Source organism: Oxyura jamaicensis, chromosome 14 (assembly GCF_011077185.1).
Source record: "Oxyura jamaicensis isolate SHBP4307 breed ruddy duck chromosome 14, BPBGC_Ojam_1.0, whole genome shotgun sequence".
In the NCBI taxonomy this organism is placed as follows: Eukaryota; Metazoa; Chordata; class Aves; order Anseriformes; family Anatidae; genus Oxyura; species Oxyura jamaicensis.
The window spans coordinates 8,792,811-8,819,058 of NC_048906.1; the positions used below are offsets into that span (position 1 = coordinate 8,792,811).

The window sequence follows — 26,248 nt, forward strand, 5'->3', positions numbered from 1 at the left end:
CTGGGAAGAAAGGGTGAAAAAGCACTGCAGTTTTTGTGCTGGAAATAATAATAATAATAAAAATATGATTTTTTTTTCTCTCGTTTTGGCACTGCATTGCAGAGGCTATGATTAAGCTCATAGCATGTGTGACTGAAACATTTAGGAAGCTGTGTCAGAAAAAAATATTTACATCCTAATGCCTTTAACCCATGTCTGTTCCCATGCTGCATTGGCCTCCAGGAAAAAAAAAAAAAAAAAAAAAAAAAAAAAGGCAAGTTAAGCAAGTTGCTGGACAGGTGGCAATTACCCCAGCTGGGTCAGGCAGCTGCGGTTGTCAGGGCGGCCTTCCTGTGTGGTAATCCAGGAATCTCACACGCAGGCGTTGGGCTGCCTTACAGCTGCCGTGCTGCCTGCTCATTGTGCTCTCCTCTGAGCTGGTGAAATACCTGTGCCAGTACCTTTATGCCAAGGGCAGCGTGGTGGTGCAGGTCGGGCAGTGGGCCATTTCAGCAATGTGCCCTCCAGTTCCTAAGCCTCAAACCCATTCCCAAGCCGTGTGTGCCAAGGAGAGGAGCCACACTTCTCACAGGTAACTAGCAAGAGGACTAATAGGACCAGAGGGAACGGCCTCAAGTTGCCTCAGGGGAGGTTCGGGTTGGAAATGAGGAGACATTTCTCTCAGAAAGAGCAGTCAGACATCGGGACGGGTTGCCCAGGGAGGTGGTGGCGTCACCGTCCCTGGAGGTGTTCAAGGCACAGTTAGACGTGGTGCTCGGGGACATGGTTCAGTGGGTGACAGTGGTGGTACGGGGATGGTTGGACCAGAGGAGCCTGGAGGGCTTATCCAACTGTAATGATTCTAGGATTTTTAGAAAACACACAACCTTCCGCTTATTTGTCTGTTAATAATGACGTTTCGGGCCCTGGGGGGGCAGAGTTTTAAACTAAAAACACGCCTCGAGCGCTGACAGTCCCTCTGCTGCCTCGCCTCCGGCCGAGCTCCCTCAGAACCCCGCCGCAGCCCCCGAGCCCCTCAGCTCCCGCCCGCCCCGGGCCCGGGCCCGGCCCCGCCCGCCGCCGCCGCCGCCGTCGCATTGCGGCGGAGGGAAGGGAGAGGACGCCCCCCCCGCGCGCTGATTGGGCGGCCGCCTCGCTTCAAACCCCACCGCCCAACCGGCTGCGGCGGGGGCGCGGCAAGAGCTCGGCGATTGGCTCGCGCGGCGTTTGAGCCGGCCAATCAGGACGCGGAGAGGGGGCTGCGGCGGCTACAAAAGGCGGCGGGGGGGGCGGGGGCGGCGGCGTAAGGCGGGCGGCACAAGATGGCGGAGGGTGACAACAACAGCGCCTACCAGCTGGTGAGCGCCCGGGGGGCTCCCGGGGCTGCTGCCGGGGTGATGTTCGTGGTGGTTCTGGTGCTCGGGCGGGAGCTGGCGGCGATATCCCGCCCTGCTCGGTGTGCCGGGTGTAGCGTTTAACGTGCACGGCTTTGTTTGGGCTCGTTCAGCCGTCCTGTCAGCCCCGGGGCTGAGGGAGGGGGCAGCGGCCGGGCCGTTGGTCAGGGAAATGGGGTGGGGGGGGTGGGGGCTGTAATAGAAAGAAATATGTCTGTAATCGTAACTGTGGCCGCTGGAGCAGCGTTATAAAGCAAAAGCAGATGAAGAAAGGAAGCTTTCTCGTGCATTATTTATCAGCGTTTGTTGTTCCTCACCTGGGAAGGGGTGAAGGAAGCCCTCAGCAGCGCAGAGGTGGGAGCGAAGTCTGAATTCCTCCAGAAAAAGTCTGTGTTTTGGATGCAGATACTCTAGAGGAGTGGATGCCCTTTTCACAACAGTAGTTCGTGTTTATGGAAGCTTTGTTTAATGGGGGGAAAGAAAAACAACACCATTCCAGATCCTGTCCATCAGAAGCGTTTAGGACAGGAGTGGTGCTGACAAAAGCTGACTTAGTGTAGTGGGAGACAGCTTGTGGTAGTCTGACCGTGATCAATATTGCTCTTACATCCCGGTATGCTTCCCGTTAAGTTCTCTCTTGGTTGCAGAAAATGCATGCAGCTGGAGGTAACTAAGCCAAAACAGCTTGTCATAAACATTTCTGGAGAAAAGCAGCTTTTTATGTGAGGTTTTGTGTTTATAACACGAGGTAGATGTAATGACTGAAGGGTATTCAGCGGTCTGTGAGATAGTTTTTTGCTCTTTTTTTGCCCTGAACTGTGGTTTTCAAATAATTCTGATGGCATGACAAAAGTAAACTGTGCCTTACAGTGGTAGCTGCACTCAGCTGTCTTTGTTTAGTGGTGTTGGGCCTCTCATTTAAGATAAGAGTAGCAAGTGGTTGAGAACTAAATCTGCTCTGCTATCTCTGTGCAGCACATGTGCTGGTCTCAGTGACTTTTAACCCCTTACTGCAGGGGAAGTCAGCTCCATTCATGTTTACGAGGATTTTGTAATCTGTGAGATCCATTGTCCCCCTGAGGGCAAACTATTAAGCCACTCTAAACGTGGCACACCTGAGGTGAACTGCTTAGCAAGCCGGAGCCAGAGCAGGCAGGGCCTATTTGCAAAAGGTGTGTGGGGAGGAATGTGGGAATAATATGGGAACAGGAGTTTAAAGGCTGCTGGTCACTGTTGTGGGTGGCTGGTAGGAAACTTTTTCTTGGCATGCCAAATGTGATCAGCTGGGTAACTTTTCCATACTGTACTTCTGAGTGCTTTCAACCATCCTCCAGGTAACGAAAAGTTAGTGTTGGACATCTAGAAACCTGATTCAGTGTGTTAGGGTTATCTTTGAAAATACTGCAATGTGAGAGCTATTTAAAACATATGTTTTCCTGATGCTGACACCAAAAAATCGAGAGCTTTTAGCTAGGTTTTAAAAAATGACTTTCTACTAAACTGGGGGAAGAGAGTAACATGGAGGGAAGATTCAAGGAGAACACCTTGATAAAATCAGTGAGGAGGTGTCATTTAGTCTGATAAGATATGCTACCACTTCACTACTGCAGCGTCACAACTTAGTGCATTATTAATAATTTAATTACTTGGATTTGTGACTGGGGTCTCTGTGACATATTCTTCAGTTACTTTGTGTGGGAACTAATCTGATTCTGATTAGTAATAATGTTTTCTTTTTCTGTAGGCTGCGGAAACTGCTAGCTTGGAAGAGCAGTTGCAAGGATGGGGAGAAGTGATTTTGATGACTGATAAAATTCTTCGCTGGGAGAGGGCCTGGTTTCCTCTTGCGCTGATGAGTGTTGTTTCCTTTTCTTTCCTGTAAGTAGCTGATGGAGAGAGCATGAGCACTGTACTCTCATAGCTAATAGAAAAACTGCTAAGACTACTAAAACATCTTAAATTCTAGTAGGAAGGTTCTTCAGGTTCTATTTCTGAATGCGTGTAAGCTTTGAAAAGAAAAACCTAGAAGCATTGGGAACAGGAAGTAACCCAAGTCGTATCCTACCTTGGGTAACAGTGCTTTCTGCAAAGCTGTTTGGCAGGCATAGTTGCTGTAGCTCTTCAGCATGCTCAGCTGTGTGCTGTTCACTGGTGTGTTCATATTCTGCTTGTCAGATCTGGTCATCTTCTGGCCGCCTTCCCTAAGCCACCAGCAGTATCGTTATGGTCATAACGGAAAACTTGCTTCCATCGGGCAGACTTTCCTTACTGGCTATTCTGCATATTTGCTGTGGTGTTTAGGGACAAGTTCAGTTGGTTTCACACAACTTGGTCCTTCTAGGTTCCCTTTTTCCCTTGAGAAAGGGAGACAGTGACAGACTGAATTCAACATTGAGTCAAAGTGGGAGGATGTTACTTGTTTTTTGAGTGGGGATACAAAACGGGCTTGCTGTAGGCCTGTGTACGTGCCTGTGTGTGCCATGGTAGTAGGTAGGGTGGCTACTACCTACCTTATACAGGTAAGTGTCAGCAGCAGCTGGAGAGTTGCAGCTGCATGCTCTGTTGGACTAAGGAAAAGAGGGAACGTATGAATGTTGAATGAGGTGAGGTAGCAACAGTCTGTCCTCTGGCTAATACAAATTTTATGGCCCTCAAGAAGTGAGGAGGGTGGAAGTCAAATGAAACTGAAAAGTAATTTTAAAAAGTAATTGTAATTTTAAAAAGTGACTACAGGAAATGCCATATGTTGAATAATACTTGTAGGAAATAGAGCAGCTTCAAATTCTTAATTTTGTATTGAAGATGAATGTTCAGCACAGCAGCACTGTGCCAGGTGTGTAGAAAGACTGGCCCTGCAGTGGTCTGTCTCTTTATTTTCTTACTGTTCAAGAAGTTCTGAGAAGTGCAAATGCAGGGCTCAACTGAATGTTAAGAGATTTACGAGAAAAGCTAGTTCTTGTCTAGTACCCATGCAGCTGCATTGAAGTGGTGGCAAACTTCATGTAGAAGAGCATAGCGCTGTCCTCCTTGGAGGCTTATGACTCCTTGTCTGAAACAGGTTTGGTTAGCTGTTGCGGGTGAGGCAGTAAATGGCAGCCTGGCGTGGATCTGGACACCGATTTACTTCAGAACCACCAAGATGAGAGCTTTCACTCTGGCTAGTTGTTTCATGTGTTTCCTCACTCATTCCCATCCCAAATCGAACTTCTCAACTTCTGGGAGAACGATACTTAAATCTCTTTAGTGGTAAGATGAGAAAATTTGGAAAAAAATTGAAGCTGGACAAGGGGGTAAATCTACTATTTGAAGTCCCTAGCCAGTCTGTTGAGGTGGCTGAATATGCTGAGTATTTATTATTGCTGTTTGTTTTTTTTCCAGGATGATCTACTACTTGGATCCATCAGTTCTTTCAGGTGTCTCCTGTTTTGTTATGTTCCTCTGTTTGGCTGATTATCTTGTTCCTGCTCTTGCACCTAGAATCTTTGGCTCTAATAAATGGTGAGGAAAGCTCAAATTTAAATGGCTTGAGTGTAAAGGAATTATTAATTTTAGCAAAATGGGTATCTGTCACTTTGCAAGTGTCAAATGATTCCTAGTCGTTGCAATTGACAATCTCTACAGTATATGAAGTGAGAACTCATTAAGATGTCCTGCATTCTTTGTTTTGAAATGTAACTGCTGCAACATGTCTTCATTGTTCCTGTTGAAGGGGCAGGGTGCATTCTTTGCTGTCCATTAAGGATTCTAGTTCTGCTAAAAATATGAAGGGGATTGTATTCTATATTTGGAAAAAGTAGTAGCTGTAAATATGAAGATAAAGTAATGCATGGGGATCTTAAGACCATGAATGTGATCATAAGTGATTGAAATGGATTTGAAGAAAGCCAAGGCTTATGTAAAAACAGTATGCTGGGGGTGGACCACTTCTGAACTAAATTTTGTGTTAAAAATAAATTTTAGTGTACTTTGACTAGTGGATAAATCTTCTTGTCTAATAATGTACTAGAATAATGCACATTGGTATTGAATAATTAAAAGCAGTGCTCTCCTGTTCTGAATAGGGGTTCTTTTGGAGTCAATATGAGAGACATTATAATGCGCAGTTAAAAACAGGGTACAAAACTAAGTGGAGCAAATGTCAGGATAAGTGTTAGACAACTTTTTTGCTGGGAAATAGTATAGGACATTTTAAATATATATAGATGAAAACTTGAATTCTTATTCCTGTCGTCTTTCCTTAAAAAAAGGACTACAGAACAGCAGCAAAGATTTCATGAAATTTGCAGCAACCTGGTCAAGTCTCGTCGCCGAATTGTTGGCTGGTGGAAACGTCTCTTCACAATAAAGGAAGAGAAGCCTAAAATGGTAATGAGTTCTGGGAGCTGGTTTTAAATGATCTCCGCTTTGTTCAGTCCTAAGTGCTTTAGCAAGGAGCCTGTCTGAATAAACTGGTATTTTGAAGCAAAACCCAACAATTCTGCCTGTGGCTTAATGCCAGTCACACATGCTATTCAGACCCTGAGTGGCAGGATACCTGTCTTTAAACTTGCAATACTGTTCAGTTAGGAGCATACCCCTGATGTTAAAATGAAGATAAATTATTTCTTTGGATAGGTCAGGTTTTAGAAACAGCCTGTTAACAGCACATTAAAATAGGTGTGTTTTCAGTTGCACGCTAACTGCCTGGAAAACAAGACCTTAATAATGTGTCAGCTTAAGTACAGGAGCTATGAAGTATACTGATCAGAAAAAAGCTCCAGGTGCTGAGTGAAGCAGAAGTTTTACCAATAGTGAGGTGTGAGGGATATCTGGATAGAAAAGAGCTGCCTTGCTGTAATTGTGATGGTCTGGAAATAAAAGCGAATGTACAGTTGTAGTCTGTGTAATCACAATTTTAACAAGGCTGAGTGTAAGTATTGCATGGGGGTGACCCAGGGAACTTTTAGCACGTTTTAAACTTTGACATGTTGCTCAATGCTGAAAGGAAGGAGGAAAATTCCCAATGGATCTGTGGTAACTGTTCCCTTTTTCTTGTTTTAGTACTTCATGACCATGCTTTGTTCCCTTGCTGTGGTTGCCTGGATTGGACAGCAAGTTCACAACCTCTTTCTGACCTATCTTATTGGTAAGTGTGTGGTGTGCAAAGCAAAACAGGGTTTGTTAGCTTCCTAAAATGGCATGAGGCCGGTGGAAGTAAGATGTCATTTGTGGAGGGATTTTTGGGGGGGCCGGAGTTTTATTTTTGTTTTCCAGCAGTTACTGGGGCTTAAGGGAAGTGAGGAATTGCAAGATGACAGAAGCTTGTTAAAGTGTTAGTAAATTTCTGGTTTTGTTTCTCCAGTGAGTTTCTTGCTGCTGTTTCCTGGACTAAACCAGCATGGGATCATTACGAAGTACATTGGAATGGCAAAAAGGGAGATAAACAAACTTCTCAAGCACAAGGAAAAGAAAAATGAATGAAGACTTGACTGCTGTTTGCTCTTGTAAAGGTTTCCTTGGAAAGAGTTTTGAGAATTAATGTATACATAAGATAATAGAAGTTGTATTGCTCACTGGCTTGCTTTTTTTGTTTTTTTATTGGCTCCCTGATGAAGTGAGAATGTCACTCTAGCAGCTGCTCTGGGTTTGTGTCTCTTGCTGTCCAGGTTAAGGTTCTGCAGCCATCTCATAGGAAGGATCCTGGCCTTTGCCATGTGGAGCCTTAGTCTCTTCAGCAAATTGAGAGGCCCCTTCAATAAACGCCCCATCCCAATTGTAATGTGCAGCGTTCTTGTAACCTGTAGCTTCACTGGTTGATGTCTTGTAGTTACAACAAGTATGGAAGTTCTGAGAGCTTACACTTCTTGGAAGCTTGTTACTACTGAGCCTTGTGGAAGGGACACAGTTAGCTGGGTAAGAATGATTGTAGCTGAGGGGGCATACCCACGTCTGGGGCAGAAGGTGAGCTAGTTGTCTGACTGAATCTGTCTGCTTTTTTGGCTGCATAGACCAGATCGTCTGCTAGATTGGGGTCTGGATATATAAATTGTAGTTCTGTAGCTGTAGTGTAAACCTCAATTTATTGCACTGAGACTGTAGCTAATGAGGTAAGGTGTGTGTTACCTTAACAGCTGATTGTTCTGAAACTGCTGTCACGGAGCCATGTAGCACGTTTGGTTTTATGAATGTTGTCTGTGCACAAAATCACCCTGAATATCAGAAGTTTGTTGTAAATAAGCCTGTGTGAGTTGTTTGTGCTTTTCTATGACCTCCCTTCTTTTATAAAAGAACTTTTTTCTTTGACAAGCTAAAACCTGTGTTAATGCATTTTAAAAGTTTACTGTTTTAAAATGACTCTTGGTGTATTGTAACTGTTGCATAGGCAAATACAGACTAAGAAGAAACTTCTTTCACACTTTTTCTTTGTGACCATACAAAAATCCAGTGCGTGCGCATCTGAAGAACGGGAGGAGGAAGTGGTGTTTGTGTCATGTGGCAGTCCCATGCATGGCTGGGTCGTCTTGAAATACCTCCCTGAGATCAGCACAGCTCGTCCTGCCCTGGCAGTGTGGGGACAGCTCCTGCTGGAGAGGGGGAGGGCTGTGAGGCTGTAATGCCACCCGTAGTTAATTAACACTGGTGAAAGCCCCTGGGGCTGTGGACAGACAGGCTCAGTAAGTTAAACTTGGTGCAGATCTAAGCTGTGGAGATCTGTTTATTGGGGAAATGTTGTGCTTATCTGGCACAAACCATTGCTGGAAGAAATGGGGGATGTGAAAAAGCACCTGAGGGCTGGGGCTGGGTGCTGCGAGCTCTGCTGGTACCTCTTTCCCTGGGCTGCTGCTGGCTCAGAGGGTGTGAGCTTTCTGTTCCAGCCCATTTTGGGTTAAAATTCAGCAGGAGGTGCAGCTCGGTTATCCCCGGCCCTTCAGCCCGCAGGTAACTTGTCACCAGCTGCAGTAGCTGCACTGTGCGTGGCCCTGCTCAGCTTGGGTGGAAGCACAACGCACCAGAGATTTCTACAGCCTGTTGCTGCCGGCAAGCAGAACAGCCGCGCCTTGCCCCTGCCGGTGCTCTCCCAGCCGTGTGCTAGCGGTGAGGCTGCACAGCGGGAGCCCCCCGGCTACGCCCCCGCCCTCACCCGAAGCCGTCCGCCGCCTCGTTTGTCCCCTCGGGGCCGCCGTAGCGGGAGCGTCCCGGTCGCCATGGGAACGCGGGGCCGTCGCGTCGCCCCCGAAGCGCCACCCGCGCCTCCCGACCAAGGGGGAGGGGCCGAGCCTCGCGCGCCGCGGTCTCCCGTCGGGGTCTCGCGAGATCTCTCCGGGCGGCTCTCATCACCCCGCGGCCGTGGCCTTCCCATAAGCCCGCGCGGCGCGGCCGGCCCCTTCCTTTTCCGCCATCTTGCGGCGCCGGTGAGTTGGGCACCGCCGCCGCCCCCGGCCGCCATCCGCCGCCCGCCGCCGCCATCCGCGCCCCAACGCCGCCCCCGCCCGCCCCGCCGGGACCCGGGGCCTGCCCCCGACCCGCCTGGGCCTCTTTGAGCCGCCGCCGCCCCCGCCCGGCCCTCTGCGGGGCCCGCGGGGAGTCGGGGGGGGGGGATGCGGGAGGGCGCTGAGGGAGGCGGCGGCAGCGGGGCCGTGAGGGGAGGCCCCGGGTGGGCGGCGGGGGGCCTCGCTCGGCCCTGGGGGCGTTGGGGGCTGCCCGGCTCCGCGGTGAAGCCGTGAGTGCTGCAGGAGCTGGCCCGTGGGGAGCGGCCCAGGGGCTCGGCGGCGGCCCGGGGGGCTGCGGCAGCGCTGGCTCGGTTAGGGGGTGGCACAGTGGGCATGGCACGGCTTGTGGGGCTTGTCTTCGTCCGTGGAGTGCAGGAGTTGATGGCCACGCTCCTGGGTGGAAGAGCCGTGTGTTGCCGTCGTGCTGTAACTCCTCTGGTGATGAGCAGACTAAGCAGCATTTAACATCTAATGCTATGCATGTGCTGGTCTTTGAGTGGGGCTAGTACTGCGTAACTGGGTTCTAAAACCCGAAATGCTCACCTGGGAGAGATGTCACATGGATGACAAGGTGTCTTCATGGTGGTCTTCACAGTTATCTCCATATCTTCACGTGTGCTTATTGATAAAGTCCAAGTTTAAACAACACTGTGTCAGGTTTCCCAAGTTACAATAGATGTGAATTCTCTTGAGCACACCTGAGTACGTGTTTTGTCTTGCTTTTTTGCTCCAGGTTTTTTGCTTTTGAGGTTTAGTGCAACTTCCTCTTTTTTTTTTTGTCAGTCTTAGGTGTTTTGGATCTAAAATCATTCTTAAAAAGGCCTGTTTCTCTCAGTGTGGCCCTGGTGGAAACCTGGTGTACATAACTGTCTCTCTCCTTCCCCCCAGGCACCATGGTGCGCATGAACGTACTGGCTGATGCTCTCAAAAGCATCAACAATGCAGAGAAACGTGGGAAACGTCAAGTTCTCATCAGACCGTGCTCCAAAGTAATTGTCCGGTTTTTAACTGTGATGATGAAACATGGTGAGTGTAGACCCCTCAGTGCTGATGTTGCTCTCGTTTTTGGCTGGTTTGCTTTAGTGAAGGAGATCTTTGGGTAGAGATCTTGTGGAATTGATTTGGTTCTGTTCAGACTTTGACAGTGCATTGGTTGTAATTGTTGTTCTAAAATGATTATAAATTATGTATGTAGGCATCTTTTTAGGTGAATGTGCTGTTAATAGTTTTGGGGGGATAAGTTTGTTGATTACTTCCTATATACTATTATAGTACTCCTTATAAAGAAATTCCAAACATTAGAACTACCCTAAGTGTCCTTGTCTAGGACAAGTCCTGGAGAAGAAAAAAACAACCAACCTCCCTCTCCACTGTTTCAGATGGGTTCCACCTTTACAGAGTGTAATTAAAGACAGCAATTGATATTTGGGTGCAGCTGAGCCATGTCAGAGGCACACGTAAAGTGATTTAAAGCATAATTGCTAAAAACTTCTGGAATTCTCCGGATGCTGTAGCGTTAAGGTGTTTTTTTTTTTTTTTTTTACTTAAATCAAGATACTTGAAGTGAGTTAAGGAAGCTGTACCGTATCTAGTTACCATGTTTTGATTTGTCCATTTTCTGATCTTTTGTAGGTTACATTGGTGAATTTGAGATAATTGACGATCACAGAGCTGGGAAGATTGTTGTCAATCTCACAGGCAGACTCAACAAGGTAGGATTCGTTTTCCTGAATTCAGTTCTCTGGGGGGATGTTTAAATGAGGCTTTTTTGTTTGTCTGCTCCAATTCTGAACGAATTACTTGTGAGAAGAGGGTGTTTAATTAAGTCCATGTAAATGAGAGTAATATGGGAGTTACCAGTAGTTATCAGATACTAAACTTCAGATTCCTAATAGTACAGTTTGCTAATTACATTTTTGTTAAACACACCATACAGTAAGCCACATCTTAAGGGAAGTCAGCTTTTAGGTACTGTGTGTTTCTCTTAAGGACTTTCTCGCTACCTAGTGATTTCTCTATTTGACACCTAAGTTATCTAGGAGAGGTTTGTCATAAGAGAGAGCAACTGAGTTGTTTTCCAATTGATGTTTAGTACCTGTAAATGGTGAGAGACAAGCCCCCCTGCTGCTGTCAGATGGGCATTGCGTGTGGTTGAGAGAAAGCTAAATGTTACATTAATTAGTGCTTTGCAAATTCCTGGGGTATATGAGGTATTTGGCATTTTTTTAATGCATTTGACTTAAGATACTGAGTAGTTTTCTACTTCTGTGGTGACATGCCATGCACCATTGTTTCCAGTTATGCTATTTGAATGAGAGGTGGTTTTTAAGTAAAGAAAGCTAAAATTAATTTGCAAAAGCATGTTGGGGTCTGTCTCCATGATGAACAAATAACGCAGCTGAAAATTGCCTCAGTGTTAGTGGCAGAGAATTCTGACAGAACGTTCTCCCCAGTTAACTAATATTATGTGTCTGTCATAAAAATAATCTGTCAGATTTGAGAATAGTGTTTCTTGAACTCTTTCGGGATGATTTTGTAGCACATCTTGCAGGGTGCAGCTGCATGTGATGTTTCTCTCAACAGCTGCAATAAGAGAACAGTTGTTTGGTTCAGGAAAATGTCCATCACTGCAGTAAGGTGTCCTGTTTTGCTCTTGGAAGTTAAGAAAATTGGAGCCAGTGAGGTAACTGGAGGCGGTAGTCGTGGTCATGGTCAATAAGTAATACGATTAACTTGGCGATGCTGGTGACTGTGTGTGTGTTACTTTCTCCCTGTTTAAAACCTAGGTTTTTGTTGGTTTTTTGCTAACTCCTTATGATGATTAGAAGTAGTCTGTCCTTGAATAATCTCAGCTTTTTGATGATGTAGGATACTACTTAATGGTTTATAGCATGCTTTTGTGCTCTCCCAGGTCTAGTCATTAAATTGTTCAGCATCAGCAGCAGTGTATGTCACTGTTTAGGCGAGGGGAAGGAGGCGAGGCTAAGGAAATAAAAGCAGAACAACTGCGTGAGTCGTGGTTTCTCTGAGAGAAATCTATTTCATACTATGGTGATGATACATGCTTTTGATATTCTAATCTTTTGCTGCCAAAATAATTGCAGTTGTTTAATTCTTTCATATAATGAGTTAGAATGACAGGTGTACAAATGCACTTTATACAGTTCTCCAGTTTGTAATGGAATTCTGTTTTATAGTGTGGTGTAATCAGTCCCAGATTTGATGTTCAGCTGAAGGATTTGGAAAAGTGGCAGAACAACCTACTGCCTTCGCGTCAGTTTGGGTGAGTATAGAGACAAGTTGAATCTGTGGCTGGCATACATGTAACTGATTTATTTTCTTTAATTACACTTTGATACTGCCTGAGTTAGAGTCCCGTGATGCTTTTCATTTCTCATTAGTCTGAAAGTAGATAAGAGCCTAAAAATTTAACTTCCATACAAATACTCCTTTTAACCAGTTTTAAAGGGATACTATGAAGCAAGAACAAGTTTTTGTTTTGCTTGGCTTTGGTACATCCTGGTTTCACCATAGTTTACCAAGAAAATAAGATCTTTCTCCTGCTCATTTTAATTTTATGAATGGCCCTTTAGAGATGGGAGAGGAGTAATGGAAGTCAGTAGATGACTGGGTTGCAGTAGGTTGCAGTGCTTTACACTTCCTGATTGTACAAGTTGAATTAGATATTAAGTGATGCGAGACTCAATGCATTTTGAACCTCCAAAACATAGATGTTACAGTATGTCTTTCCCTCCCCAAACTCACTAAGTCAGGAGTAATAAATTGCAGTGGCTCAGCTACTCTGTCCTGTCAAAGGCAGGATTAACAGTTCCTTGTCATTTCTCTTCTTAAAGCTCTGGTGATAAGCTGCTTAGTTGAGCTGTACCTATACAGCTTACTAGTGCGTGTTGTCATATGGAGATTTTTCAAGAGTATTTATAGAGTGGTAGGACAGGAGGTTTTCAAACACAAAGATGTTTGAAGTATGCTGATAATCCAAATGATGGCATTAGAAATGACTCAGGCTGCTTTAGTTGTCAGTCCGGGTCCAGATATTCATCTGTATCAGGCTGAGCAGTGTTCAAAACAGTGAGTGACAAAGCACTCGGAGCTGAGCTGTCTGGCACCATGGCAACTCTACCTGCTCCCAGGAAAAATGTCTGCGTGAAATAGAAGCAGACTTTGTCTGAGAACTGTTATTGCTACTGCTAGAACAGCTAACCTGACTTCTGGTAGGAATGTGTGAGTAAAGCTCACTGGAGAACAGAAGGCTGCGGATGTGTTTTGTGTGCTTCAGAGTTGTGAGAGGAGTTTCTTTTTCATTGATAACATGATTTTAGCTAGGTTAGGCCCTTTCTGAAAGAATAAGATCTTACTATTGTAATACAGAAATGAAGTTAGTGCCATCAACTCTGCATGAGCACAGAACAAAACTGACAATAAACTGAATGTTTGTTCTTTCTTAATAGGTACATAGTTCTGACAACCTCAGCTGGCATCATGGACCACGAGGAGGCTAGGCGAAAACACACAGGAGGCAAAATCCTGGGATTCTTTTTCTAAAACTTGTAAAAGAGGTTACTAATAAATTGTTCAAATGGACTCTGGTCTTTCCAGTTGGTATTTTAAAGACTTGTAATGCTATCTGCAATAGTGCTTGCAACAGAAAGCTCTTCTAACAGTGATTAAGCTCTTCCTGTACATCAAATGACACATAGTTTCCACACTTTCCTGGTTACAACTTTAATTTCTGTTAATGATACAACATACTTCTAAGAGTTACCATGTTTTTGGATGACAGTTACAGGTAGCTATACAGAATATCCTCAGTAGGGAAATTACTGTGTTAAACTGCACTTTGCTACCTGCTGGTGGGATCGCCTCTTAGATACATGGGTCACCACAGTTAGAAAAGTGCAACTCCATAGCTTCACTTCTGGCCAAGTAATAGAAGATGCAGGAAATGGCGTTCTGGCAAGGCTTGTGGTTTAAGATTATTTTAGAAGTTATGAGATGTGGGGTTGTGGAGTAGTTAGATGACTGAAGTTTGACTTTAGATCACAGAATTCTTTTAAATCCTACAGTGTTAAGGAGTAGTTGAGGTACGGTGTAAATTGTTCTTTTTCCTTTGCGTTTCTGGTTTGATAGTCCTGTGAAACATCAGAGATTGGGCAGGGCAGTTGCTGTGCATCTGCTTTGCATGATTGCAAAGAACTGGAATTTCTGTAAGTCGCTTGTCATAGTGAGGAAAAAAGTGTGTTTCATATGGAATGAGTTATTAGGCTTTGTTTCAAGCATTTGATGTGTGTCAGTGTGTTGTGTTCAATACAGAAATATCAGCACACTTCCTTCAAAGCAGCACTCAGGGCAGATTACTACTGCTGAAGAGCTCTTGCAGATGGTAGAGAATGGGAAGCAGGCTTCTGGGGTGGTTGCACTGTTCAACACTAGTTGGAAATCTGTGCCTTATTTTGCTTTTTTAGAGTATTTGTTAGGAATGCTCATACTGAAATGTAGCAAACCTGTTTCAACAGCTTAAAACAACTTGAATTTGTGGTTCTTGCTAGAAACCATTGGAAACTTTCCTTCTTGGTAAGTTCTGGTCAGGAGTACAATTGCTTGGGTAGATGTACTGTGCCTTGAAGGCAATGCTTCCTCACAAAGGTTTCAGAAAGGGTTGGGATGGAAGCAACTGCTTTTAGGCACAACCTGTTAAACTCTATAGTTTACAACTATGTAACCTATTTCAAATTAGTCTGATAGGTTTTTTGTTTGTTTTGTTTTTACAGAGAAGAGGAGGATGTGATGGCTGGCTGATGAACAAACCAGTCTTAACTCTTTCAAGGCAAGCATACAGTCTTGCCTAATATGGATCTTTGAGGAACAAGAGGCTAGCAACTGAGCTGCAAAACCATGCTTACAGTAATAGCATGGTGTACACTAGTGTCCTGTAGTAGAGACTTGCAACTGACCTGAGAAGAGCAGGGAGAAATTATTAAAAGGTCTGGTTTTCCTGCTTTGTCTGTCCCATTCAGCTAAAGGTCGCAAAGTCTGAATTGCAGATAGCATCAGAACATGCAGATGTGAACGCTATGGTTCTCAGTTTAACTTGAGACAAATTTGTTTAGCTGAAGCTATTACAGAGTTGTTACAATGTAAAAAAAAAAAAATACATTTCTTGGTTCTTTTTATTGCCAAATCAATCCATTTTGGTACTATTTGTTGTCTCGGCACCCACAGTGGATGTAATTCTGCAGTATTGACTGCACATACAAGCTGAGCTGTTACATTTCTTGCTCAAGTAACCCTGAAAATCTTACCCAGACTCCTCTGTTCATTTTTATAAAATCTTGATTTGTATCAGACCCGAACAGAACAAATGTTCCTGACCCCTGATGGAAGAAGATCAGAGTTGCATCAAGCAGGCTTCCTTTGCATGAATTTGCTAGGGCTTCAAGTTCCTCGAAGGACACACTAGGAGGTGTCCTGCCCATGGCAAAGCGGTTGGAAATAGGTGATTTTTAATGTCCCTTCCAACCCAAACCCTTCTATGATGGTTCTGTGATTCCCAGACACTCATGTTTTAAACCAATTAGTGACAACACGTGAGTTTTTCTGAACAACTTGACCTGCGTACGTGCTTTGCTACTGCACGAGTGCGCTCACTGTTAGGACCCCAGCACGGAGACTTCTGAAGCAAGAGTGTTTCTAATATCCTCAGCTGACCAATCTCTGTTAACTTCTTCCACAGGCTAGCCCAACACCTATTTTTAGAACTAGAAAATGGAAATGAAAGCTCCAGTGTGAACAGAAAGACTTGCAGGGAAGCATGCAGCAGCAGATGCACCTTTTCCGCAGTGTATCTGATGAAGGTAATTAAATTACATGCTGCGTTGCCACGTGTGGAAGCTAATGCGGCTGGTCCGAGTTCATACGATGATCTCTGAGTACATTGTCTGCAGCTCTGGTGAGAGTTCTCTGCCCCTGGGTGGTGACTGCTGGCTGGGGTCCAGGAGACTCAGGTGGGGTTCAGGAGCTGGTGTCAGGAGTATGACCTGCCCTGGAATGCAGCTGCTTTATGTGGGTCAGCAGAAATTCTCATTTTCAGATGTTTAAAACCTGAAAGTGGTTTCTTTTTCAGCCTCAGTGATGTTTTCTGAGCTGAGGCCACATGCCTTGGGAAAGCAATATTTGTAGGTAAAAGTTAATTGTCCTCTGAGGTAACAAGGATTAAGAGGTGACAGGAAGAATAGCACAAACCCAGAAGTTCAGTACAGGTTGCAACTGGCAGTGAAAGCAAAGCATTAATTTGAGGGAAGGTGTTTGGTACCTACGGAGCGGAAGGGGGTGCTGATGGAGGAGACCCTGGTGGGACAGATAGAGTTGACTCAGGGAAAACTGGGAGGGTGAGTGACAGCTGCAGAAAGTGCATGTGCTGCAAACCCCTTACTTAACAGCTTTACTTCTGGTGCTGCCCTGGCTATCTGGAAGCGGTTGTTTCACCTCCATACCTTCTCAAGATGAAGAGAGAGGTCCCAGCCTTTTGGCTAGAGATCTGCTTCTACTTGCTAAGCCCAACCTCAATGCCATGCTCTGTGTGAGCAGGACAGCAGGGCACCTGCTTGCCCAGCTGTGCTGTGGGAGAGGCTGCTGGTATGTTATGGACAGCATGTGGCAACATTGTGCTACCTGCCGCGGTCCCTCTGTACCTGCTCTTCTTGGCTGACTACAAAGTAAGCAAGCATCAGCAGCCACACCTGATCCGGGGTCAGAACTTGGTCTGAGTTAGGAAAACTGCTTACTAAGGGGTGTAGTCAGGAGAGGGTTGGTGATCCATCACCCATACAGCCCAGCCACGCTCATGCTGTCAGATACACGATCAGTGTACCTGATGCTGATAGCTGTTTCCTGTTCTGCTGCTGTTTAAGAACAGAATAAAGCATGTTTGAACATCCTGCTGTGCCTTAAGAGAAATACAAATCTATTGTTGCAGTGGGAAGTTGCCAACAGATGGCAGCATCCGACTTTGTATCACTGGAGACTTCGAAGGCAAGCTGTCCTGAGAGGAGTCCTAAAACAGCTTTGGTGTTGCTGCCGGCCTCTGCTCTTTGTATGGAGCTAAATATCCGGGCCTGTGCTCTGGTTCACAGAGAAATTTATTCTTTTTGATGCAACAGAGCCTAATTTGAGATAATATGAGAGATGAGAATAAACATGGACCTTCAAAATCCTGCACCAGGGTAAACCCTTGTGTGTGACAGTTCACTGAAATGCCCTCTCTTCTTTGTGTCCCTCTTGCTTGGTTTCTGCCATAGGTAATTCAATCAGCTCAGTTCTGAGTGGAGTAGGGGTGTTCAGTTTCTCAAACTTGTGTGTCAATTATTTGCACCAAAAATGCAAGCAGTAATTAAACCTTGATCATGGATGTCTGCACAGTTACTGTAGTGACTCTTCCACACCTACTGGAGCTGAGACAAAACCCAACAGTGACAGACAAGGATGCATGGTGCTGTGCTGCAGAAAGCAGGGAGAGAAAATGGGTTGTAGTGACAAATGAGGCTTTATTACTTGCCTCAGCAGATTTGGCACTGAGTAATTTTGTGGCAGTGAAAGAATGAGAAGTTGCTTGTGGTTGGTGTGGGGGCTCTGAGGGCAGGGTGCAGGAGCAGGGGTGCAGTGCTGGGCACGTTGTGGAGATGTGCAGGAGAACCTGATGGTGCAGTAGAGGGGGCTTCATTTACCTCTGAAGGGCCTGGGAGATGAGAGGAGGCATTGGGGAGCTGTCGGGGAGGGGATGCTTCAGAGATGGTGGCTGCAGCTGGAGTAAGCAGTGAAAAACATTGTAAGCTGCTCATGATAGTCTTCAGTTTTAGAGTTTGGCCAGTGAGGAAGGCTTTCCAGACACACCAGGAGGCAAAAGCACAGGGGTCTCAAAACAGAGGCAGCTTTTCCTGTGGACAGGGGCTTGTTTTGTCCAGGTTAGTGCTCTCCAGACCTAGCTGAACGTCAGGAGGGTTTTCCATCCACTGTTGTACAGGATGCAGCTAACAGTGGTGGCTTTTCCTGCTCATTTGTGGTGTTCGAGAGCATCTTGGCCTGTTCCTGGGAAGGCTGGGAGGCACCGCTGTTAGCTGGGGAAGGGCGGGATTGTTGTGTCTGTTAGAAACAGATGGGACTGCACGTTGCGAAGTTTGTGGTACAAGTCGGTGCTGTGCACGAGGTTAGGATGTGCGCTTCTCTAGGATGCTTCAAAAACAACAGTGAAAAAACATCTTTGGGCCTGCTTTTTCCTAGTGCCTTACCTGGATTGAAAGGATGAGCAGATACTTTGTTAACAACCGAACTGCAACCTGGAAAAATGTGACACTTGTGATATGACATCAAGCTCAGCCCATGTAGCACCAGTTTCAGCTGGGTTCTGATGCTTCAGCAGGGCTGACTCTTTGGTGTGCCAGTTCTTCTGAAGCAGGGAAATGGGTTTCCTTTGTCATCTGTCGCACGTTCCAGCTGCAGTTTCGCTGAGGATGGGGGAAAGAAAACTGCAGGCCAGAAATGCGCACCACATAAAATTAGGGAAAATAATACTTAGATTGTTAAGATAATTGTTCCGCCTTCTAAAATCTGAGTTGGGAAGTCCAGAAGAGACACTCAGTTACCTTCTCTGACTTGGTGTAACAAAGGCCCCAGACCTCATTCCTGTTGAATTTCACCCCATTTGGTGCTGCCCAGGTGTGAGCATGAACAGGAAGATAATGTAGTGGTGTAGCCACCTTCACAAGCAGACCAAAGCTACAAGAATTACTCCCAGAGAGCATCAAGCAAGTTTATGAAAGTCTTGTACGTGCTGGCGACAAGATTAAGTCTAACAAGGTAATCAAAGATTGCTTTCTGTAATGGATTAGCTGTAGCTGACTGTGCTGCAACCATGTTGTGTGTCCTGCAGCCCTGCTTCTGCTCCTTCATGTGCTGGTTGTGTCTGCTTAAGACAAACCTCCAGGGACATGTATTTTGTTCTTGGGCTGCCACCGGGACAACAGTCACTGCACGGTTGTAGTTGATCAAATTTTAGTGCCATGCAACAGCATAATGCAGGGCGCTTGAGATCAGCAACCACCACTTGGGTTTTTATAGTGACATAAAACGCTGCTAAAGCTGGTGCCAAACGCTCTATAAAGGCAAATGGGCTTGGTGCATATTGTAATGAAATAGGTAGCTTATTCTACCTGTACTGGCTGCTTGATGACTTTTCTTGTGAGTTTGGCTGTAGGCATATAAAAATGAGTAAACTGAAGGAAGTTTTTACTCTTTGAGTTCGTTAAAAGCAAATATAATTACCTGGTGCCCAGCACAATACTCTTTTTTTTCATGCACAATACTTGTTTTCATGCTTAGCTTTCGGATATATCTGGCTACCCAATAGCTAATCAGAAATGAGGCCGTGTGTCCAGGACTGCTTGCAAAATATTACATATGGAGAGACTTCGTTCTTTGTAAGCGTTCAGGCCTCCCTGGCAGCTCGCAGTTCTGTAGCTCCTACGGCTCATGGAGGCATTCCAGCACCCTGCAGGGGCAATGAAATATTCAGGCTTGGATTTGTGGGGTGTCACTGGCCCCATTTGACAGTCCCATTGTGCATCCTCACCCCCCACATCCTGCATCTGCACTAAGACACCACGAACTTGGTGACAGTGTAATGGCTCTGGAAGAGTTTTGGGCTTCTTCCACTGGGGAGATGTTGATCCAGCAAGAAAGTCATGTGAAAATGCCTTGGTTTGAAAACAACAGCTTAAAGGGATCATCTCAGAGATGCGCTGGATTTGAAAGGGCAGGATTCAAGTACTGAGTCTAGCTTGGCTATGTTTTATCAAGTGTTAAGTGTGGTCGTGCTGCACTTTTCATTACATTTGCACTCCTTTTGTATCGGCTGCTTTTGGACAGGGCTCCCTAGCAGGGTATGTCTACTGAGCAATCCAACCTGAGCTTGGTCTGCCAGGGGGGTGCTTCTCTTCACAGCCTGGGGGTAGTATTGCATTGGGGCAAGCCTTGAGTCCCATTGGTTATAACCAGGAGTTGATTTCTTTCAAATTACATTCCTTTTTTTTTGTTATTCCAGCTCTGTAATCATATTGTGCTACCGCTTCTACAGAAAATGCTGTTTTTCCAGAAGCTTGCACTCTTCTGCCTGTGATCTCTAGATGTCCCTCTTGCCCCAGCACAAGAAAATATGAAAAAGGCAGGGCTAGCAAAACACTTGGTAAGTGATCTTGGATAGAAACATGCGTGTGCAACATCTGCCTGTCTTCTCCACAGCTAGATTAGGGTGGGATTTGTCTGGTCTGTTGTGGGGAAGAAACGTAGTGTAGCCATTCTTTTTGTTTTCCACTGATGCACATAGATTGTGGTTTCAGCTGGACCAGGCTGTGAGCAGCAAGGAGCAAGTATTATGTCTGGGAGCAGCAGGAGAAAAGCAGTCAACAAATGAGTTTAGAATAAAAGCTGCTGCTGAAATCCACCTCTGGTTGACTTCCCCAGTCTTATTAACTCTATGGATGGAGCCTAACCTAATAGTTTGGTCCATTGTTTCATGCAGTATGAATCTGTTTTAAAAAGTAAAGTCCAGGAAAATCAATGAGAATTTTGGGGTTTAATACCTTTATAAATCACGCCTTTAATAATAAGAAAAAAATATCATTTTCCCCATAAGTTTGTCATTCTTTTCTCCCTACACCTCTGCAGTTCCCATGGCTCCTTGTCTCCTCACTTGCAGCAACATGCCCAGCTACATTCTTGCCTAACAGGATCCTCAATATACAATCCACAAGTTTGTTTGAGCAGGTAATTAGTGCTGGCCCTCCTTCAGACTCACTCCTTAGGGCTTCAACATCAGCCTGAGTTGAGCATCTACAGCCCTCAGTTTTGAAGCCATTTTTACTTCATTTGGGCAGGCTGCAGATCCAGGAGCTGTGTTTGTGCAGAGGCTGGTGCTTGCTCTGGTGTGGATGGGCAGGTGGAAGATTTCTGGCTTGGTTCTATTTTAAAAATGAAGAAATAATCATAGTGTAGTCCGGGCAGAGGGAATTTCTGAGTTGCAACTGAGTTTCTGAGTGCAACACCTGTGTTTGTGAAGCATCGTCAGGTGAAAGATGAGATGTTTCTGGTAGGACCACTAAAGTCATCTGCTACCTGCAAGGCAGACTGTTTTGGGAGGAAAGCAAAAATCAGGAGCCCCTATTTTCAGCTCTGAAACACTTTTGAGTGATGTTCAGCCCTTGCCAGCAAGCCTTTGAAGAGTGGAGAAGTAACCCTGCAAGGGAATCACTAAGCAGCCTCCTGGTGTCAGGGAGCTGGTGGCAGCAGTATGGGGAACATACCAGGCCTTGGGTAAAAATGACCCCGAGCCTGTCTTCCTGGTGGACACCCATGCATGGAGTGAGAACCCAACATGCAAATCAGCAAAATAAGAGCCCAGTGCCGGTAGGTAGAGGCTCAAAAATGGAAAGATACCGTGATGGCAGGTGACGCTCCCTGATAGCTGAAATAAAAAGCATTAAACTGTACAAAAGAGTGCTTTAATTGCTAACTCTTTCCTGTCTGCTTAAATCACTAGAAATAAAGGTCTCCTCTTTAGTGATGAGCAGTTCCAGGCAGAGCAGACGTGATGGGGGAAACATGTTTGGAATAAATACTGATGTGAATGACACTTATTAGCTACAGTGTGGCATATTTATTTCTCTGTAGTTAGCATAATAGCACAGCTTGAAATGAGAAGGGTTCTTCACTTGTGTCTGTGTGTGCATGCATAAAAATAACAATGGATCGTTATGGGCAGAATGCGGATGATTCTTCTGTCTCTGCAATTAGCACCAATGGATGGCATCACGTGGGAGATCTGAGCAAGTGGCCGCGGCACGGCTGTGCTTTGAGAAAACACATTTTTTTGATTAATAGAAAAGTCTTATTATGTGCTCCAAGTAGAGATTGGTGATGACGATATGGCTGGCTGCTTGAGTGTGCCCATTGCCTGTGTTTCTGCTGATGGGAAGCTGCTCATCTGCGGCTCTCTGCCTTGCTTTTCTCTGCTGGGTTCTTTCAGGTGCCCCTGTCCCCAGTGCTCAGCAGCCAGGAGCAGTGCTGAGGCTCCACAGGGAGGCACTTGTTGCTCACGTGCCTGGAGCCTGCTGAGTCCTGCCGGCTGTGCTGGGGTCTGGCAGCCCCACTGCTGAGCTGCCCCTTCTGATTTTGCAGGGTTTTGGCCTGATTCCTGAGATTAATCTTAAAAGTATTGCCCGATTCAATGAGGGCTTCCTACTATACTTGCCATTTGTTTTCAGGTTTCTGGAGCAGAGCTTATCCGTGCCACAGCCAGGCATCTCATCATGCCCACACCGGTGTGGGGCATCGGGTCCCATTGCAACAGCTTCTGGACAAATCTGGACAAGTGGCTTCATGGGTAACCATCTTCTAGTTGCTTTTCTGCAGTGGCAATAGAATTTCTGCTCTCTTCTGCATATGATTTAATGGGAACATGCAGAAATGGAAAATCTTGGATCTCTAGTGCCTTGTTCAAACAATTGAGTGAAATTGGCTAGGGGGTTGCAGATTTGCTTGGGGATGGGAAGACGACAGGCTGGACAGATAAAGGGAATGTTTGAGCTCTGTTTCCTTAAGAAAAGTAATGAAGTATTTCAAATGAGAGGAGCCAAGATCTTCTCAGGTTGGCTGTGAATGCTGAGTACTGTGTCAGGAGTTGTCTTGGAAGTCTTTTTGTTGAGGGAAATAATTATAGTGTGGCAAAAGTATTTACTTGCCTGTTATTTGCCTGCCTTATTTGTACTGTATTCTTCCATTGCTGAAATATAAGATGAAAAACCTGAAGACATATGCCTGGGAGTAACAGACTTTCCATTCTTCCAAAGTTCACTTGATTGAGTGCATAGTTTAGAAATACTATAAAAATGCCAGGCTATGGCTTGAAATATCTCATTACCAGGTGTCAGGCTGCTTATAACTTTTATTCAGAGATTGTTGAGTTTTTTTTTCTTTTCTTTTTTTTTTTTCCCCTGATGGTTTTCTAATGAAAATGCCAAAAGGGGGAAAAGCTATTACCAAAAAAAAATGCTTCATTTTGATGAAAACAAAAATGCTGAACCAGCAGTGGCTTTCAATAGTTCTTGCTCTATTTCATGGTTCTGACCATGTATTATTTCAGAAGCCCATGGGATGGTGCATGGTACGAGGAGGTCTTGTATGGGCATGAAGCTGCCGTTTTTCAGCATGCTGTGAGATAAGCAGGTAATTTATATTGATGCAGGGATCCAGCAAGTAGGCAGGGAATAAAAACTCAGATGCTCGTGTTACAGCAGTGATTTGGCTGAAGTAGACAAGTCTCCCCTGTAGTGCCTGGGCAGCATGGCCAGCTGAGGGGACATGGACCTCGATGGACCTGCTGGCAGCCTGTGGCAATGTGGGGATGCTTTTAATGTTTTTTCCTTCCCTTACAGGGTCATCTGCTTTGCTAGCTTCGGGTGCTAGCCCACTAAGTGACGTAAGAGGACTTATATCGTTGCCAGGTCCTATGTAATAGGTGTGTAGGACAGCAAGGCTGCTGTGCAAAAAAGTGGCTGAAGAAGCAGCTGAGAACTGGTGGTCCAAACTGTGAGTAGGCAGCAACAGCACTGGGAAGAAAACATGCAGAGGTCTAACACAGAGTGTGGCTGGGGAAGAAGGCTTGGCTCCTTCTGCTTGAAAGGATGGGAGAGTGCTTCTCATGAGGACCTTATTTATGGCTGGAGACTCATGTAGCATCTTCTGAGACCTCATGTCAGGGGGAAGAGGATGCTCTAGAAGAACAGTATTGTCCACCCCTGACTTGTGGTGATTCTGGGTGACATCAGGATCCTTCTTCAGTCCTGGACCTCAGCAATGCTTCCCTACTGCCTGTCCACCTCCCAGCACCGGCAGCAACAGAGATGGCTTGAGGATCTATCTCCATGTCACGTTGGAGCACATGCTGTTGCTGGGAACCCTGCATTCCTATTGCTGCCTCTCAGCAAGATGTGCCCTACTGCAGGAAGATCCCTGCCTCCAGGGGCACACAGACAGAGGTGCTCAGAGCCACCTCAGTGCCACCACAGGAGGTGACAGTGCCCCGGAGCAGCCTGTGTTTGTGGAATGTTTCTGTGGTCCTCTTCTATCCAGGCCTGCCAGAGACTACAGTCCCCTCCCTGCAGCAGTGCTGGAGCTTTCCACAGCAGGGAAAGGGAGACTTGGAGGTGTGGCTACCAATTTCCAAATAACAAAACGCTTAAAGCTGTACAAAAAGCATCTTGCATGGAAAATCAGAGCAGGAGAAACAGTGCTTACCATCAACATAATTCAGCTGAAATCTTTTTCTTAGAGATAATCATCTCTGACTCCAGCAGTAAAAATAAAGGACAAAAGCTGGAAGAAGCCAGAAAGCACAGTTGTGGGAGTGAATCTTGGTGAAATGAGCATTAAAAACACAATGAAAGGCATGGAATTGCCTTAAGTAAAAACAGAGCCATCTGCCTGGAACAACAACTGAGATTATATGGGCAGCACATGGGGGTGTGGGAAATGGGGTTGAGTTGGGACTGCAGCAGGACTGGTGTGGGGTCGTGCCAGTGCTCACCATTTCTCAGCCACAAAGGAAGGGAGGATGAAAACCTCTGTGTAGGCCTGAGAAGGACCCAGATTTCAGGTGTCCCTCGCAGTCTAGGAGATGTTCAGGTCCTTGCTTTTAGCTGATCTGAAGGATAAAGTAATTTACAGTCAGTCTTGAGGATAATGTCTGATCTTGGCTGCTGCCTGCTCCTGCCTGCTGAAATTTGTCCCTGAACCAGTGACCTTTAATAGGCAATATGTGCTGAATTCACCTTTCTCAGTGAATCTCGCTGAAGCTCACATTTAAAGGTCTGTGCAAGTCAGTCATGATCCAAAGCTCGAACAACTGAAGGGAAGATTTCCACTGGCACAGATCCAAACACCGCCAGGCTGTGATGGCTCTGAGAGGCAATACTGCCCAATAAATCCAACTGGAAGCCGTCCATGGAGTTCATTATTGTTTCTGCTGTATTGGGAGCATGGCCTCATGCAAAGCAGAGTCACAAAATTGGCCCCAAATGTTGTTTCTCACTTTAGGCTTTAAGAAGTTATTTGGAGATTGTACATTTAAAAATAGGTATTATTTTTTAAGTGCTATGGGTGATGCCTGGCCTTTTATTGAAGGAGGCCAATGCACAGCGTGAATACCTATGTCTTGTGGTTCTTTCAGGATGACCCTGATGAATTTGTTACGTTAGTTGTCATAAAAATAAAACTGCTTGATAAACTATGTGCTATTTCCCACAACACCAAGAGAGCACCTGGGGCCTTTTCATTTCTCATAGACAATGGCACACAAAGGCTTATGCAACTTTCCTGTCTGCTGATGAATGCTCTCTTCCAGAGCTGGTGTGGTATTTTTAGATGCAAAGAAGTGTCTCCTAACTATATGCTGATCACATTTTCAATGCTTCAGCTGATACTAAAATGTTTAAAGAACAGTCTGAATTCACATACTTTTGTTTGTTGCCTTTTGTATCCTGTGTGTAGCTTTTCATGTGACTGTGCCTATTTTCTACCAAAATCATTGTTTGGGAGATGCCATGCAACAAAGGATATTTTTATCAGGGAAGATCTTTTGAGTTATCCTTGGCCACAGCTATCTGAAATACAGGCTCATGCACATATATTCTCTCTGCAGGCAGAGAACAGAGGCAGGAATAGACTTTATAGGCATGCTTCTCAAATTTTATTAGTCACAGGGCTGCCTGACCTTCAGGAAAAAGCATATCTGGGAACTGTCGTGCCTGATGTTGCCACCCTGGTGTTCATTTATGGCCAAATAACTTCTTTATAAGATATATATTTTTATTAGTTTTGTTTGCCCTTTCATTTACACGCTTGCCTGGATGGGAATGGGTTCCGTAAATCTCGTTGTCTTTGTGGGTCACTGTCTGGTGCCTCAAACAGCATTCTCAGGCCCTAGACCACGCTGAATGCTCTTCTGCCACCTTTGTGGCCTCTGCTCCATCACTCTTATGAGGTGTCTGACAAGCTGAGGAAAACGGTCACTTTTCTGCAAATGGTGCAGTGAAATTAGTTCCTTCTGTTGCAAAATGATGCTGCATACTCAGACCAGCCTGAGACTGAAAAAGCTTTCTTCTCAAATTCAGCTTATCGCTGAAGAAACTTATTATTCACTTTTATGAACAAGAAACAAAACAAATTGTGAAACAAAACACCTACAACAAGCACAAGTGTGTGCTGTAGCTTTTTCTGGTTTACTGGATACTAGCAAGGACACCAGCTCAGAGTACTGTCCACGCTGGTGGGGTTAATACT

The 26,248-nt window shown here is 45.4% G+C and overlaps 2 protein-coding genes across 2 annotated transcripts; both read left to right on the top strand.

Moving 5' to 3' along the window:
- Positions 1–1,180: 1,180 nt before the first annotated feature.
- On the top strand, positions 1,181–7,760 carry ARL6IP1 (ADP ribosylation factor like GTPase 6 interacting protein 1). The gene is made up of 6 exons (XM_035339207.1): positions 1,181–1,337; positions 3,118–3,251; positions 4,752–4,871; positions 5,621–5,738; positions 6,414–6,498; positions 6,715–7,760. Exons 1-6 carry the CDS (start codon positions 1,302–1,304, stop codon positions 6,831–6,833), a joined length of 612 nt encoding a protein of 203 aa, XP_035195098.1. The 5' UTR covers positions 1,181–1,301; the 3' UTR covers positions 6,834–7,760.
- Positions 7,761–8,628: 868 nt separating this feature from the next.
- Positions 8,629–13,444, top strand: RPS15A (ribosomal protein S15a). The gene is made up of 5 exons (XM_035339212.1): positions 8,629–8,764; positions 9,731–9,868; positions 10,475–10,554; positions 12,040–12,125; positions 13,312–13,444. The coding sequence occupies exons 2-5, from the start codon at positions 9,736–9,738 to the stop codon at positions 13,403–13,405; spliced, it is 393 nt and encodes a 130-aa protein (XP_035195103.1). The 5' UTR covers positions 8,629–8,764; positions 9,731–9,735; the 3' UTR covers positions 13,406–13,444.
- Positions 13,445–26,248: the final 12,804 nt, after the last annotated feature.